At 52.6% G+C, this 16,727-nt stretch overlaps 2 protein-coding genes and 1 long non-coding RNA gene across 4 annotated transcripts in view; all 3 read left to right on the top strand.

Annotated features, from left to right (window-relative positions):
* The window catches only part of LOC144948800 (uncharacterized), a 184,303-nt gene extending 181,306 nt beyond the window's left edge, over positions 1–2,997 (top strand). For both annotated transcript variants that reach the window (XM_078878449.1, XM_078878451.1), the window contains exon 6: positions 2,908–2,997. The gene's annotated coding sequence lies outside the window, so the exon portion shown is untranslated. The remainder of the gene's footprint in view (positions 1–2,907) is intronic.
* Positions 2,998–6,052: 3,055 nt separating this feature from the next.
* On the top strand, positions 6,053–6,960 carry LOC144948802 (uncharacterized). Its single transcript, XR_013640197.1, has 3 exons — positions 6,053–6,064; positions 6,466–6,537; positions 6,706–6,960. It is a non-coding gene; the product is annotated as an uncharacterized LOC144948802 (long non-coding RNA).
* A 2-nt stretch (positions 6,961–6,962) lies between these two features.
* On the top strand, positions 6,963–7,702 carry LOC144948843 (adiponectin-like; the record flags this gene model as incomplete). Its single annotated transcript, XM_078878493.1, has 1 exon — positions 6,963–7,702. A coding segment is annotated over one exon (711 nt), but the record flags the coding sequence as incomplete, so codon positions are not given.
* Between the last annotated feature and the right edge of the window lie 9,025 nt (positions 7,703–16,727).

Consider the following 16,727-nt stretch of genomic DNA (forward strand, 5'->3'; position numbering starts at 1 on the left):
AATGATAGCAAAATAATTCCTTAGATATCCAACGATCCATCGATTCACGCATTAAAATCGATCGCTATTCACACGCTAGGTGCATCCAAATGTCCGCGTAAGAATGTGTCGTCTATGATTCGGTAAAGTCACGTAGATGGTTCAAAGAAAATATTTTCTTTGAAAATATATGAACTCTTGCAGTCACGAAAGCTTTAGGCCAAGATTTAGTTTTAGTTGGCGTGTTTAAGGAGCGTGAGAGCTCAAGCGACAAGGGTAGATGCGTCCACACATGTGCCAGAGCGACTTGGGTCACCACGAACGATTGTGACAATGAATCAAATAGCGATCAGCTCACAAAACACAACTGAATAGAAATCAAATGAATATTGATTTTGTACAGCTCCACTGGGGATTCGAACGCCGCATTTCCTGTTTAAAATGTCATTTTTGAAACTCGCAGTTTTCCGGTCTGCACTACTGAATTGTTATTCTGTTATGGTGAGTTTTCCTTATCATTAATTTACAGATTGTATAACAAAAAACAAAGATAAAGGTCCCCCGTATAGCCTGAACATACTATTTGGGGCAAGTGCTGTTGGCGAACACCTCTGAAGGCTGGCACGCCACACGAGGGGGTGGGTGGCCAGCACCACGCTCGGCCGCCTTTGTCTCCCCAGTGGGGATGCTTTACACACCGCACCAGGTACTCATTTGAAGCTGAGCCGACTTAGGGGAGGACCAGGAACGGTGCAGATACTCGTCACTTGTGTTGGTGGCAGTGAGCGGGAATGGAACCTAGAGTCGTAACCACTGCACCACCGCTCCCCATTAGAATAAACAGACAAGCCCGCACACACACACACAGCAGAAGCACCTGCCCAATTCGTCAATAATAATCATAATCTTTATTTATAGGGTGCCTTTCATTCCAAAAGGCTCAGTGAACTTCACACAACGTTACGGACAAACAAACATTTACGAAGACAAATGTTGTGCAAACGTCCCATAAAGTATATTTAAAATTAAAAATACATGAAAGAGGAGGGAATGCAAACAGAACAGTAAGGCAATCTTGAAACGCTGGAGTAAAAGTCGCAAGGGTAAGCTTATAAACATAGCCAGAGCGGATATTACAAAACTACATTTTCTACGTTTTCTGAATTAAACAAATTACATATCTGGCGATGCTGCTGCTGAATTGGCAGTTGTGCATAAGCATAGCCAACAATAACACTGTGGCCTTAACAATTTAAAAATTATATAATAGGGGACGTTTCAGGCAACGACCGCCCCTTCACTGCACATACATCATGCTAGTGTCGTGCAGCATGGCGCTATGAAGTGCCTTTGCCCGAAACGTCGCCAATTATATATGTTGTTATTTTTAGGTTTTTTCGGTAAAGTCACGCGGGTGAAAAATTAAAATTAATAAAAGTAAAATAAAAAATAAAATAAAAATCACGACGTTTCGGAGGCAACACAAGATTCCGTCTTCAGGTGGAACCGTCACAGCACGATAGCTGTATCAAGTGAGAGAAATTCCAAGAAAACAGTCCTTGTATATATACTGGTTGAGGGTGGGAGGAGCCAAGGTAGGCCCTGGATATTATTTTTGTGAGGTTCGGTGCGGCTGAAGCCCGCTGTTAGGAATGAGCCTTTGTTGTGTAGACTGGTTGAAATGGGAGGTTCCAAGAGTTGTTACGGTGCGGCTGATGTAAAGGTTGCGGATGCTGTAAATGGGACTGAGCCTTTGTTATGTAGAGATGGTGCGGATGAAACCTCTGTTAGGAATGAGCCTTTGTTGTGTAGACTGGTTGAAATTGAAATGTTGTTCATATCAAGGCCACACACGCGCGCGCGCGCACAGACAAACGGTGTCTTCGACTGAAGCACTGAGTTCTCTTCCTTCGCTAGGATGGTCAAGGGGGGCGCTTTAATTGAGCAGAGCAATGGGCGCCACTCGTGAAGCTAAAATACGGAAAACAACACAAATTCAACTCAATCAATGCATTTGCAGGAGCAATCAAAAACTCATCGACTTTGAAATCCAATCGAATGCCCCGTAATGCAGGTTGGATCGGGTCAAATTACTTTTATTGGTGCCAAGCACGGCAAGCCCTCGCTTAACGTGGTTTCCCTTAACGCGTTTTCTCTCAGGAGCGCACCCACTGCTCCCACGTTAAACGATTAATTTACTTCTAGATTTGAAGCTTTCGTGACTGCAAGGATTCATACTCTTAGTTCTTTCGGTAAAGTCACGTAGGTAAAAAATGAAATTAAAATTAATAAAAATAAAACAATAAAATCACTATACTCTTAGTTCTTTCGGTAAAGTCACGTAGGTAAAAAATGAAATTAAAATTAATAAAAATAAAATAAAAATCACGACGTTTCGGAGTCAACACAAGTCTCCGTCATCAGGTGGGACCGTCACAGCCAGATTAGCTTCAAGTTCATTTATTAGGTATAGCCCTGTGAGCCATTCGGCTCTTGAATCGGGTGCAACCGCAACAAACAAAAAACAAAAACATGAACAAAAAACATCTTGATGCAGCAAATCTGGCTGTGACGGTCCCACCTGATGACGGAGACTTGTGTTGCCTCCGAAACGTCGTGATTTTTATTATTTGATTTTTAATTAATTTCAATTTCATTTTTTACCTACGTGATTAATTTACTCTCCCCAATGTCACCCGTACCCACGTGCCCATTCATTGCCGCTGAACTCCTGTGGACACGAATCCTCTTGGCGTTCCCAGGTCACAGGGAGGACTTGGCCGAGATGTTTCCCGCGTGACCCACAGATATTGAACCTCTGTCCCGTGGGATCTCAGCATCTCCGAGTCTGTGGGCATTTTTCAAGATCGAATCAAATCTTATCCACACGCCTCTCTCTCCAAAAATCTCTCTCCGCTCCTCGCCCAGCAGGTGCCATGGCATCCCGCGACGGGCTCATCGTCCTCATCCTGCTGCACGGCATTCTGGGGAAGCACTGCACCCTGGGTAAATCCTCGCTGCCGCCATCCTCCCCGGGCGTGCCGCGGCTGCTCCACGGCAACAGCGACCACGGTAACCAAGGCAACGGCGACCACGGTGACCATGGCAACGGCGACCAAGGTGGCCACGGCAACGGTGACCACGGTGACCACGGCAACGGCGACCACGGTAACCAAGGCAACGGCGACCACGGTGGCCACGGCAACGACGACCACGGTGACCACGGCAACAGCGATCACGGTGACCACGGCAACGGCAACCACGGTAACCAAGGCAACGGCGACCACGGTGGCCATGGCAACGGCGACCACGGCGACCACGGCAACGGTGACCAGGGCAACGTCGACCGAGATGGACCGCCGGCTCGGCACGATTCTTCTTCTGCCGGCACCGGTGCCCGAACCAAACGGCACGAAGCGTCCGAGTCCACGGGATCACCCCGTGATGGAGCCGGCGGCGGTGCCGATAGAGGAGGGGGAGGAGGGGGAGGAGGAGGTTCAACGCCCGGTTCGTTCAAGGAGGTGATCGACGTGGATGACAGCTTCGAGCAGCTCGGAGGGAACTGCTGCGACTGCTTCACCCTGCTGGAAGGGGCGCAGGGCAGGAAGGGAGAGAGGGGCGACAGAGGTACAGTGGTGGTTGATGGTGGTGGTGAAAGTGTGGGGAGCGGTGGTGCGTACCTGAGTTCGATTCCCGCTCATGGCCAACACGAGTGACGATTATCTGAGCCGGTCCTGGGCCTCCCCTAGGTCGACTCAGCCTCAAATGAGTACCTAGTACGTTGTGTAAACATTGCCACTAGGGAGACAAAGGCGACCGTGTGTGATACTGGTCACCCACCCTTTCGTGTGCCGTTCTGGCCTTCATAGGTGCTCGCTAACAGCAGTTGCCCCAACAGTCTGTTATAGGCTTTGGTGGCGGTGGTGGTGATGGTCGTGGTGGTGGTCAGTGGTGGTAATCAGTGGTGGTGGTCAGTGGTGGTGGTCAGTGGTGGTAATCAGTGGTGGTGGTCAGTAGTGGTGGTCAGTGGTGGTGGTCAGTGGTGGTGGTCAGTGGTGGTGGTCAGTGGTGGTGGTCAGTGGTGGTAATCAGTGGTGGTGGTCAGTGGTGGTGGTCAGTGGTGGTGGTCACTGGTGGTGGTCAGTGGTGGTGGTCAGTTGGGCGCTGTAGATGGAACCAGGTCGATTCCTCGAACTGGTTCAGGTATCGCTCGCCATTGATGTTCGCAGTGAGTGGGAATCGAACTCATCGTGCACTGCACCGTTGCTGCACGGTTTCATTGTCGCAGTAAGTTTGGCGAATAAACATTTCAAACGTATATTTTTGTATATATACACACAAGAAAGAAAAGCTCTAACACCGTGTGATGGAGCGACTACTTTGTCAGAAATAAAAAGCTGAATTGCCATTCATACATTATTTATTCTTACAGGAACTCTCGCTGCGTGAAGGGCCCTGTGGAATCCTCAATGCACTGCGCGCTTGCTACACGGGAACTGGGGGGGGGGTTGAGTTTTTTTCTTCCCCTTTCTCCTGCAGCCTGAATTTAAATGCCACTTCTTTAGTGGTTCACAACACTGCCCTCCCTCCTGAGCCATCACAGACTCGCCACTGGCATATCGCGCGGCAAAATAAAAGCGGTTCGGGTTCCATGAGAGGCGTTTTATACAAATAATAATGAGAAGAATAAGAAGAATAGGAAGAAGTTATGCTGGCCGGATTCATGGCTGCCTGGGAATAAAAGCAGAGAGGGTTCAATGAGAGGCGTTTCATACAAATATTAGGGGGTAGCGAGTTTTGCTGGCTGGATTCACGGCTGCCCGGCTGGAATTTGGAGGGGAGATCAAGGTGGATGGGGGGGGGTGTGGGGTCCCAGCAGGTTGGGGGGTACGCTGGAGGGGTGCACGAGGGGGGTGGAGTCCCAGTTGGGGGTTGGGGAGGGGATACCCCTCGTCGCACCGTCGTTTGAAGAGGGGTACTTCCACAAGTCACGGTGCTAATGACATGCAGGCCTTCGTCAATCCACTGCTGGATGAGAGCCTTCCTGGGCAGTACGGGCTCTTGGAGATTGTTCGACCGAGACCATACTCCACCACACTGGTCAGCGCAGATTGGTGATGGGGTGGAGGTGGGTTGGAGGGGGAGTCCAGGACCCGGTGAGAATATCACTCGCCTGGCCATAAGCGAGGGATCGAACTTAGGTCGCCAGATTCGTTGCGCCGCGCAGGTGGCTGTGATGTGACGCGCGCGTTCCCCTGCTCCGTGCCCGTCAGGGTTGCCCGGAGAGAAGGGCGAAGTGGGACACCAGGGGGAGCCCGGATTGCCCGCCCCTCCTGGAGCAGCTGGGCCCAAGGGTGAGACGGGTAAGGCGCAGGCGGGTGGCTCACACTCGACGAGGATGAACAACCAGGCACACGCCTCACTCGCGCGCAAACTCACTCACCCACCCACCAACAACAACAAGCGCCGTTCGCCACTAAGTGGTGGTGACGTCGCCACGGCGCTTGTGCCAGGCTACGTGCACGTTGAGACCACGTCACTTTAAGATGTTTTCTTGTTCATGTTTTTTTGTTGTTGCGGTTGCACCCGATTCAAGAGCCGAATGGCTCACAGGGCTACACCTAATAAATGAAACTTGAAACTTGTGTAAGCGTCGAACGCCCGCCGGCTGGAGGTCACGGGGCAGACCCAGCAGGTGCCACGGGTCGACCGACTGCGATGAGCACCCACGGCAAGCACTCACCCACTCGCCGACCGCCGCTGCATCGAGCGAGTGCTGCGTGCTCACAGCTTGCCTGCGAATCACCGCTCGCTGCCTTACGAACCTCGGGCAGGTCGCACGGCTCACTGGGCAGCACGTGCAGCGCCACGGCTCGCGCCGCGGTGTGGGGGCCAAGCGCTGCCGTCCGATCGCGACGCTGATGCCGGTTTACTCAGAGCCCCGGCTGTCAGAGCCCGGCCCTAGAGTGGTACGGGCGAATCGGGGCGATCGCCCCGTGCCCCCCGCAGTTTGGGGGGGGGGGTCTCCGCGCTGTCTCAGATGTCATACTCTCGGTTTAGTTTGAAGGCCTCAGGGGGGCACAAGGTGGGTGAGTTGCTTCGTCTCTGGACAACAACCCTAGCCTCTGTGTTCCAATTCCCTCCCTCCCTCCTTTTTTTTCCTTTTTTTTTAACGATCAGACGATAAAGATGCTCGGTCTTTCGGCACTTTACTTCGTTCACCATGTCGTTTTTTTTTGTATTTTTTTTGTTTGCTTATGTGCTCCCTTTTTTAATCAAAGATATAACGCGGGTTTCCCGTGTAACATTAGTCTCATTGTGTGTTACTGTGTTCATAGACACCAACAAGAAAACAAATCACCGTCAAAAACCCATCACCAGATCCCCTGCTGCTGCGGTACCAGCACCATAGCGGCGAAGGCACCTGCCTGACCTCCCTCCCCTCCCTCCCTCCCTCCCTTCGTCGCGGGACGGTCACCCACGCAGGGAACCCAGGAGAGCGAGGCGAGGATGGAGACCGTGGCCCCAGAGGAGCCCCCGGGGACAGGGCAATCAAAGGTACCGCACGGGGTCGCGCACTCCACCGCCTGCCGTTGCAGATGTTCGCGGTTCGAATCGGGCGGGCCTCCCTGGTTAATACGGCGGGTGTATTAACCATCACGTGTGCAATATGTATATGCGCGCGCGCGATCGCTCAGCCGGAGCTGCCCGTGTGTCCATTACAAGGTGACAAGGGTGACAGGGGATCGTTGGGCCTGGCGGGCGACAGAGGGCAGCAGGGAGAGAAGGGCGACAAGGGCAGCATCGGCCCCAAGGGCGACCAGGGTCAGCGCGGGGTCGCGGGCCCTCCGGGCGAGCGGGCCAAAGCGGCCGAGAAGGGAGACAAGGGCGACCGCGGCACGCAAGGCGAGCGCGGCCCCGAGGCCGAAGCGGGCCCCGAGGGCCGGCCCGGCAGCGCGGGCCTCAAGGGGGGCAAGGGGGACGCGGGCACGAGCGGCACGAAGGGTTCCAAGGGCGATCGAGGAGACGCGGGGCCGGCGGGGCCGACGGGACCCGCGGGGTCTCCGGGAGCCCCCAGCCCGCCGGGGTCGCGGGGCCCGGCGGGTCCCCAGGGCCTCCCGGGGCCCGCCGGTCCCGCGGGCCACGCGGGGGCCCCCGGGCAGCCCGGCCCGCCGGGCCCGCCGTCGCCGCCGCCGCACAAGACGAAGCCGTCGCTGGAAAGCAACGAGGAGACGGAGGCGTGCGCCAAGGGGCCGTGCGGCGCGGGGCCTTGCGGCGGGGGTCCTTCGGGGCCCCGCTCGGCCTTCAGCGCGAGCCTCTCGAAGGCCAACGCCTTCCCGGCGCGCGGCGCGCCCGTCCGCTTCACGCGCATCCTCTACAACGGCCAGGGCCACTACAGCCCCGAGACGGGCAAGTTCACGTGCGTGGTGCCGGGCGTCTACTCCGTGTCGTACCACCTGACGGTGTGGAAGCGCTCCGTGAAGGTGGCGCTGTGCAAGAACGAGCGGCGCCTCGTGTCGTCGGGTGACGGCTTCGAGGACGGCGACCTCGACCAGGCGTCGCTCTCCACCGTGCTCGAGCTCGAGCGGGGCGACCAGGTGTGGCTCGAGGTGGTCGGCAGCTACAACGGCATCTACGCCGACGACGACGACGACTCCGTCTTCACGGGGCATCTGCTCTTTCCAGACTGCTGAGCGCCGTGCCGTGCGTCCCCCAACCCATCCGACGGTGAGTTCGTTTGTTTGGTTTTTTTCCTTCCCCTCCTCCTTGCCACACGGTGATGATGATTTTTGTGTGTGTTTCGTTTGCACCGAATCGGTGCGTTTTGTTGCCCGCGCCGATCTTGGAGTGCGCGTACGGCTGTCGCGAAGGGAGGCGAGATGACTGGATCATTCGGTAAAGTCACGTGGGTGTCAAATAAAATAAATCACGACGTTTCGGTCGCAACACAAGCGTCCGAAACGTCGTGATTTATTGTATTTTCTACCCACGTGACTTTACCGAAAGAACCAAAGATTGTGGATTCCTGCAGTCACGAAAGCTTCAAATCAAGAACGACTGGAGCAGTGTCACGGTTTGGGGGAGGGGAGCAGGGGTGGAGGAGGTGGAGGTGGGGGTGGTGGTGGTGGTGATGATTGTTGCTGTGTGCAATCACAAATGAGTAATTGTTTGCGAAGTTGGACAAGCGGTGCTGGCTTACGATGGCCTGAAAAAACACATCTAAACCACGTGTGCAGTAATTGGTGACGGGGCCGATACCATCAACTCACACTGCACCCGAGAAGCAGTCTCTTAAATCACAGCAGCTCAGGCTACGTGTGTCCGCACGGCTCTCTGTGTGAGTCAGCGATGATGGGTCCGGGGTCATCAACTCACTGCAGCTGAAAACGCGCGCTGTAATCACATTCGGCTGAAAGATTAAACGTTGAACCCGGTGACTCGCTCATCTTCGCAGCAGCAGCAGTAGCAGCGACTTTTGGCTCAGCCATCGAACAAAGGAGGCGGTCACCGCATCGCGCCCTTTCAGATGCGCTTCTGCGGCCGTCTGGAACGTTCTTCCCTAGAAAGCTACTGGAGCTACGCACTTTTCAATCACCAAGTTCGAAAACTAATTTCTTTAGAACTGCATGTTTGTGTTCAGTTTGCTGTCCTTCCCCCGCACCTCCGATTCGCACGGTTGGCTACATACGGCGCGCAAGAAGTTCAACGAACCTACATCTCGGAGGCTACTGCCTCCGTATCTCTGACTCGGGAGTCGCCGGGTCTCCTCTGCAACTATGCCGCGGCAAAATTGCGGGTGACGAGCCCTGAGATTTCACTGCGGCCGTGGCCACGACCGAAACCGTGCACGCGCGCACTTAAATATTCCGCTCCGCGGTCAGACGATAATGTTGATGGTTATAATGATGATGATGACTCCACTCTTGCCATTTCAATATCGTATCGATTTGCGCAAACATCATTTCCCTCGTGCTAATTTCACCGGGGGCCTCCCGTGACCCCATCTTTGAAACCTAATCAGTGGGTCGGGGCGCTCATATTTTGCATGGCTGATGCAATAGAAAATGAGGCGCACGCTAAATCTCGCAAGACGTTTATAGAAAACGATAATTCAATTATGGCCATCGCGGTGGTAACGCCCGTGCCTCGCAGCAACAGAGGGCCTGAGTTCGACTCCCAGCTGGGGAACCTTTCTGTGTAGAAATTATTATTTGTTTATTTCGGTTAAGTCACGTCTAAAGATAAAATAATACATTAAATTTAATAATAGAATACGACGTTTCGATTGCAACACAAGCAATCATCATCAGGTATAATGAAATAGCGACATAAAATCTAACTAGAAAACTATAGACAGACATATTAGCAGACAGATATCACCAATATACATAGAGAGAGCAACACAGGTAACAGAGAGAGGTGGTCGTCTCTGTGGGGTGGCCTTAAATAGACAGAGGAGGGCGGACGCAGAGAGAGGGAGGGGGGTTAGAGAAAAAATTAGCATATCATTGAGTGGACAACAAAACGTGGTGCTGCAAGTGCGATGGCACGGCAAGCAAACCTGAAAATCAGGAGGACACACTAAAATTAAATAACCTAGTAAAATATCGAAATGTAATGTAATACAACACAGGGGGTCGGTCAACACACAATTAACGCATAGCCTGGTTGATTACGTATTTCAAAGATTGCTAAGTTAGAATTTAAGTGTGAACATTCCAAAGAGAGGACACAGGCAGAGAGAACAATATTTCTGTGTAGAGTTTATACGTTCTCCCCCTGTCCTGAGGAGTGTGAGCGAGAGTGGGGAGCGGTGGCTTAGCGGTTAACGCACTGCGCTACGAACCCGTTGGGCCAACTTCGAATCCATCTCACGGCCAACACCAGTGGCAATTATCTGAACCGGCCCTCGGCTTCGCCTAGGTCGACTCAGCCTCCAATTAGTATTTGGTGTGGTGTAAACATCGGCAAGAGAGAGACAAAGGCGGCCGGGCGCGGTGTTGGCCACCCACCCCCTCGTGTGCCGTAGCAGCCTTCATAGGTGCTACTCGCTAACAACACTTGCCCAAAAAGTCTGTTAAGGCTATACGGGGGGTCTTTGTCTTGACTGTGTGAGTGTGTGGGTGAAATTGTTCTCCAGGTTCTCCGGTTTACTCCCATAGCTAAAACAAAACAAAAAAAAACTCTCACTCAATGTAACAGGAATTGGCCAAAACACCCCGTTGCTGAAAAATAACCTGCACAATTACACTGTTGGGATCACACATCAGCAGTAGCTGCAGCAGCTGCAGCAACATTGCTCGCCTACTGCGGAAAAACTTGGCAGGACCCTCCTGAATACGAGTCTTGAGACTCGGTGAAGCCCTCCTGGGCAAGCTAGCTTAGCAGTAATTATGATTTACATATTTTGGAAGCGCTTGCATTTTATATAGTTACCTGTGTACTGGCTTTATCCGGCATCTGTTAGTTGATCGCGCCGTGTTCTTCCTCTGAGGAGCAGATTGATGTGGTTGTAGAGCCATGGTTTCAATTGTTGTCTGGCGCAGCGGGTAACAGTAACGGTCGCTGGCTGCGCCGGGTGGCGGAGGGGATTTACGACACAAAATTTTGGTCGGATCGTTACGTCGCGGCCGAACACGAAAATAAAAACGCGTCACGAATCTTAATATTGGCCGCGGATTTTAATGGACTTGGGCCAGACATCCAAATGTAGGCCCACGGAGCTTGGGCAATCGTTGTCTCTGGGTGATGAAACGTGTGAATCGCCGCCCTCCCTCTCTCTGAGAGTGAACAAAAAGCAAACTGTGGGGCCATAATACAGGGGGCTTTTTGGGTTAAATCGCGTAAATATGATCAATCGCGTAAATATTATGTTTATAAGATCTAACCCAACAAAAAACGTGTGTATTATATCTGTCACGAAAGCCGACTACGTGTTAAACAAACTGTTGGGCATTAAACATTCTAAGTTATGAACGTGACCACGTGCTCAGCGTTCTAATGTGAGCGTGTGTTTCTCTTTCGCAGGAGACTAAGTTCTTGGAGCTGAGTGACGTTCCCGAGCCGGGCGGAGCTTCTCCACACGCACGCACGCACCCGAACGGACAATCCCGACGGTGATGAGATGTTCACTACCTCGCCCGGTATACAGGGGATCGTATAGATTCGATCGCGATCCTGACGCCTGTATATTTGGAGTGTGTGTGTGTCTCTCTCGCTCTCCGTGATCGCGTGTTTTTTTTTTTTACGGGTGCTCCGGTTTGGGGCCGTCCATAAATGACGTCACGCGTTTTTTTGGATGATTTTTTTACCCCCCCTCCCTCGTCACACGGCGTCATAAAAAGTCAGACCCCCCCCTCAAATATGACGTCACAAAGCTCTGCCCCCCCCCCCCAAAACCATATTTCCATTTTGAAAATAAAACATGCTTCAGATCGCTTTAAACTTTTGTCATTGTAGTGCGTATTTAATGTGGCGCTGCACTCTGATGTTGTAGGAGTGTTGTTATAACAATTAGTGTTGTTTTAACAATTCTATATTTATTTAAAGTTGCGCATTTTGATGTGACGTCACATTTCTCAAACCCCCCCCCCCCTCGTCACACATCGTCACAAATGTCTGACCCCCCCCCCCCCTAGGTGCGTGACGTCATTTATGGACGGCCCCTTTATCCCCTTCACATTTAAAATCATTTGTGATAGCAAGGTCGCTTCTAAAAAAAAATGTTACATAGCTCAGTGGGCCTTCTCTTGCACCTGGTAAAATAAAAATAAAAGTTTAATTTACAAATCCAGAGCTGTGCTGTGCACGTGGGCACCCGAAGGGCTGAGGGCCTCACGGGTAACCGGTCGGTCACGTGACATTAAGCTCAGTGACGACGGGGCCCAGTCGGTCACGTGACGTTAAGCTCAGTGACGACGGGGCCCAGTCGGTCACGTGACGTTAAGCTCAGTGACGACGGGGCCCAGTCGGTCACGTGACGTTAAGCTCAGTGACGACGGGACCCAGTCGGTCACGTGACGTCAAGCTCAGTGACGACGGGGCCCAGTCGGTCACGTGACGTTAAGCTCAGTGACGACGGGGCCCAGTCGGTCACGTGACGTTAAGCTCAGTGACGACGGGGCCCAGTCGGTCACGTGATGTTAAGCTCAGTGACGACGGGGCCCAGTCGGTCACGTGACGTTAAGCTCAGTGACGACGGGGCCCAGTCGGTCACGTGACGTTAAGCTCAGTGACGACGGGGCCCAGTCGGTCACGTGACGTTAAGCTCAGTGACGACGAGACGGGTCGGTCACGTGACGTCGTTCCAACCGCACGGTTTCCTTGCAACGCGATTGCGTCACGCGACGAACCAATTACACACAGGGGGTGCATTCAACTCGAAGAAAGGTCTCGCTCATTGCGCTGTGTTATCCGGGGGCCGCTTGTATGGCTGTCACCTCGGCAGGTGGGTCACCGTGGGTCGCCGTGTGGACCGGTAATAGTTTTGTTTTTTCTAAATCGGTAACGCTCCACGCACACACGCATCAAAAATAGACGAAATCAACAACCCGGGTCGCGAGCCGGCTACTTCCCCCCCCCCCTTGATCCCTTCCCTCCAAAGAGTCCGGCTTTTGTTGATTCCAGTCCAAAGAAGGAGATTCTCTCCCCACCACGCACCTCCGATTGATACGGTTGGCTACGTACGGTGCGAAAGAAGGTCAGCATACATATCTACAGTAAGGGAAAAAAGTATTTGATCCCCTGCTGATTTTGTACGTTTGCCCACTGACAAAGAAATGACCAGTCTATAATTTTAATGGTAGGTTTATTTGAACAGTGAGAGACAGAATAACCTCTGTGATTGCCAACAAGGGTTTTGCCACAAAGTACTAAGTCATGTTTTGCAGAGGGGTCAAATACGTATTTCCCTCATTAAAATGCAAATCAATTTATAACATTTTTGACATGCGTTTTTCTGGATTTTTGTTGTTGTTATTCTGTCCCTCACTGTTCCAATAAACCTACCATTAAAATTATAGACTGATCATTTCTTTGTCAGTGGGCAAACGTACAAAATCAGCAGGGGATCAAATACTTTTTTCCCTCGCTGTACGTACATTTAAAAGTAGCAAGGGCCAAAACTCTGCGACGACTTCCACGTCGAGCAGCAGCTTCGGCGATGTCTCCTTCTCGGGCAGTCTCAGCGAGCATCGTTTGTCACTTGCCACGACGTCCGTCCGACGTTTGGCTCCACGTCACCCGAATCCGGTTTTGCCGCTGGGCGATTCGAGAGCGCGTCGGGTGAAGAACCGCGGGGCAGCAGCAGCAGCGGTGGCATTGGCGTCGGTGGGGGCAGCCACCAAACGCGGACACAGCAAGTCCTCGTTTATAACGCGATCCGGGAACAAGTATAACCCGTAAAAACAAAGTTTTTTCACTATAAATCCTTTATATGCGTGGCGGCTAGAGTCCTCTCGTCCTCTGGCTTGAGATGGATGCCACCTATGGGTCAGATGATTGCATGGCAGCATTAAGCAATTGGTAATTAAATATAATATTTTGTCCTAAAAAGTGTAAAATTTTGGGAAAAAATTTTCACGAACATTAATTGTCACGCACAACGAGTCTGTGTGCAAAATGTCAGCTCGATTGGATCACGGTAAGTGGGTTAAAAAACGACCGAAAGATTTGCACGGTCCTAAGCAAGCAAGCAAGTGAACTTAATATAAAGGATTTTAAAAAGGTGGAGTTGAAAACGCGTTCGGTAAAGACCAATTGCCCATGAATAAAGTTTGGCGAGATACGATGTCGCACCACCGTCACGCCTACTACGCGCAACACGCGGTGAGACGGCGCTCCTGTTTATCGTTCCGCGTAGCGTGTGTCACCGTGCCGCTGGGATGGGCAGCTCAAGAAAGTAGTTCGTCGTCGACCGCTCAGAGACCACGTTCTAACGGTGCGTTTTCCACGTAAAAACGGCACGTGCTGTAGCGTCGCGCGTTATAAAAGGCACGTGCATTATAATGGGGGATGCGTTCTGCGCTATAACTATAACGGCAAGTGCGTTATAACGGCACCCGCGTTATAACGGGGGGGGGGGGCGACTACCGCGTTATAACGGCACGTGGGGGGGGGACAAGTTCCGTGTTATAACGGCACGAGCATTATAACAGCACCTGCGTTATAACGGGGTGTAGGTGCGTTCCTTCGTTATAACGGCACCCGCGTTATAACGGGAGGGGGGGGGGGTGCACATTCCGCGCTGTGTGAAAAGTGTTCCCGAAATGGAAGAACGGCGTTGTAGCGAGAACGCGTCTGTAGCGTGAACACCGCCGCCGCGTGTTAAGCGAGGGCTCGCGGTGCGATGGTCTTAACAAGTTGCTCTGCACAAAGATTCGAAACGTTTTCTAAGCTCGTACGACCGCTGACCAATTCTATTAATTCTAATCGTTGTGCTTGAATAAAATCGATAAAACACTCAGGAGGAAATCACACGATGATTATTGTTGTTATTGTTGTTATCAACGCAACCCCCATGAATTATTCATATTCTACGATAGACCCCCCCCTCACTCACCCAGCCCCCGCAAGTGAAATAAGTGGGAGATGTTAATATCAAGGAGAGGTCATTGTTGTGTTGTCCAAGGGCGATTTGCGTCTTGCGAATTATCAAGCGGGACGCTGAATCAGTCGGAGTGGCGCATGCGAACCGATCGCGCGTCATCGATGGGGGGGAGGAGGAGGAGGGGGGGAGGTGGAGGAGGAAGAGGGGAGGGGCAGGACGACGAGGAGGAGGAAGACGAGAGAGGGAGGATGAAGAGGTGGAGGAGGAGGAGGAGTGGATGGAGGATGGGGAGGAGGGGTGGAGGAGGGGAGGAGGAGGGGAGGAGAGGAGGAATACGAGAGAAGGAGGATGAAGAGGAGGAGGAAGGATGGGGAGGAGGGGTGGAGGAGGGGAGAAGAGGAGAAGGGGAGGAGGGGGAGGAAGACGAGAGAGGGAGGATGAAGAGGAGGAGGAGGGAGGATGGGGAGGAGGGGGGGGAGAGGGGGGGAAGGAGGAGGGGAGGCGAGGAGGAAGACGACGAGAGAGGGAGGATGAAGAGGAGGAGATGGGAGGGGGCTGCTGCGTGACCTCCCCCTGCTACCCACGTGACCTCCCCCTGCCACCCACGTGACCTCCCCCTGCCACCCACGTGGCCTCCCCCTGCCACCCACGTGACCTCCCCCTGCCACCCACGGCTCGTGCCGTGTTCCTGTGGGACGAGTCGCTCGTGCGCACGGGAAACGACGATGACGTCGACGAGGCAAATGAATCCCAACCGCGGGCGGGCGGCGGTGCTCGATTCACTTCGTCCGTGGAGCGCGGAGCTCCCACGACAATCCCCCCGCGTCACTTCCCCGCGTCCTCCCGCGTCACTCCCCCCGCGTCACTCCTCCCGCGTCACTCCCCCCGCGTCACTCCTCCCGCGTCACTCCCCCCGCGTCACTTCCCCCGCGTCACTCCTCCCGCGTCACTCCTCCCGCGTCACTCCTCCCGCGTCGCTCCCCCACGTCACTCCCCCGCGTCACTCCCCCCGCGTCACTCCTCCGCGTCACTCCCCCCGCGTCACTCCCCCGCGTCACTCCCCCCACGGCCCCTCGCGCTCCCACGAGCAGCGAGGCCCTGGATTGGGGGGGGGCGAGCCGATGTCGCACCTCCCAGTAACTTGCCATCACAACTATAAAACTATCTCTAAACTAGTTCATTCTTGGTTATTTCGGTAAAGTCACGTGGAAGGGAAATACTAAAATAATAAAAATAAAGCAATTAAATTATCACGACGTTTAGATCGCAACACAAGCAATCATCATCGAAACGTCGTGAGAATTTTATCGTTTTATTTTTATTATTTTATTATTTCCCTTCCACGTGACTTTACCGAAAGAACCAAGAATATGAATCCCTGCAGTCACGAAAGCTTTAAATCGAAATTTATCTCTAAACTAGTTTTTTTTCGATTTAAAGCTTTCGTGACTGCAGGGATTCATCTTCTTGGTTCTTTCGGTAAAGTCACGTAGAAGGGAAATAATAAAATAATAAAAATAAAACATAATAAAATACAATTCTCACGACGTTTCGGCCACAACGCAAGCAGCCGTCCTCAGTTGAAGACCAGGTCTGTCGGAAAGACAGCGTCTGAATGACGTGTTCTTCACCTGAGGACGGCTGCTTGCGTTGTGGCCGAAACGTCGTGAGAATTATTTTATTATGTTTTATTTTTGTTAGATTATTTTTTATTTTGCCAGGTAAGGCCCAGTGAGCTGCTACATTACTCTTGTTTTTCAGAAGCGACTTCGCCACTTACGATCGCTCAGCGAAGTGGCTTTTCATCATCTTGTGGAGGTGTATTGCAGGAGCCACATAACTCTCAACGCGTAGAGACGTTGATTCCAAATGTGGAGGGGTGGAGCCGGAGGACCCGGAGAAAAATCCCCGCGACCACGGGGAGAGAGAGAGGGAGGACATTCAAACTCCAAATATACAGCAGCAGGCGTCGGGGTCGGGATCGAACCCACGACCTCCTGCATACCAGGCGAGGTAGTTAACATCTCCTAGCCACCGTGATGATGATAATGATGAGGGAGAGAGACATTCAAACTCCAAATATAGAGCAGCAGGCGTCAGGATCGGGATCGAACCCACAAACTCCTGCATACCAAGCGAGGTAGTTAACATCTCTTAGCCACCGTGATGATGATGATGAGGGAGAGAGAGATGCATGCAA

This window comes from Lampetra fluviatilis, chromosome 51, assembly GCF_964198595.1.
Source record: "Lampetra fluviatilis chromosome 51, kcLamFluv1.1, whole genome shotgun sequence".
Classification (NCBI taxonomy): Eukaryota; Metazoa; Chordata; class Hyperoartia; order Petromyzontiformes; family Petromyzontidae; genus Lampetra; species Lampetra fluviatilis.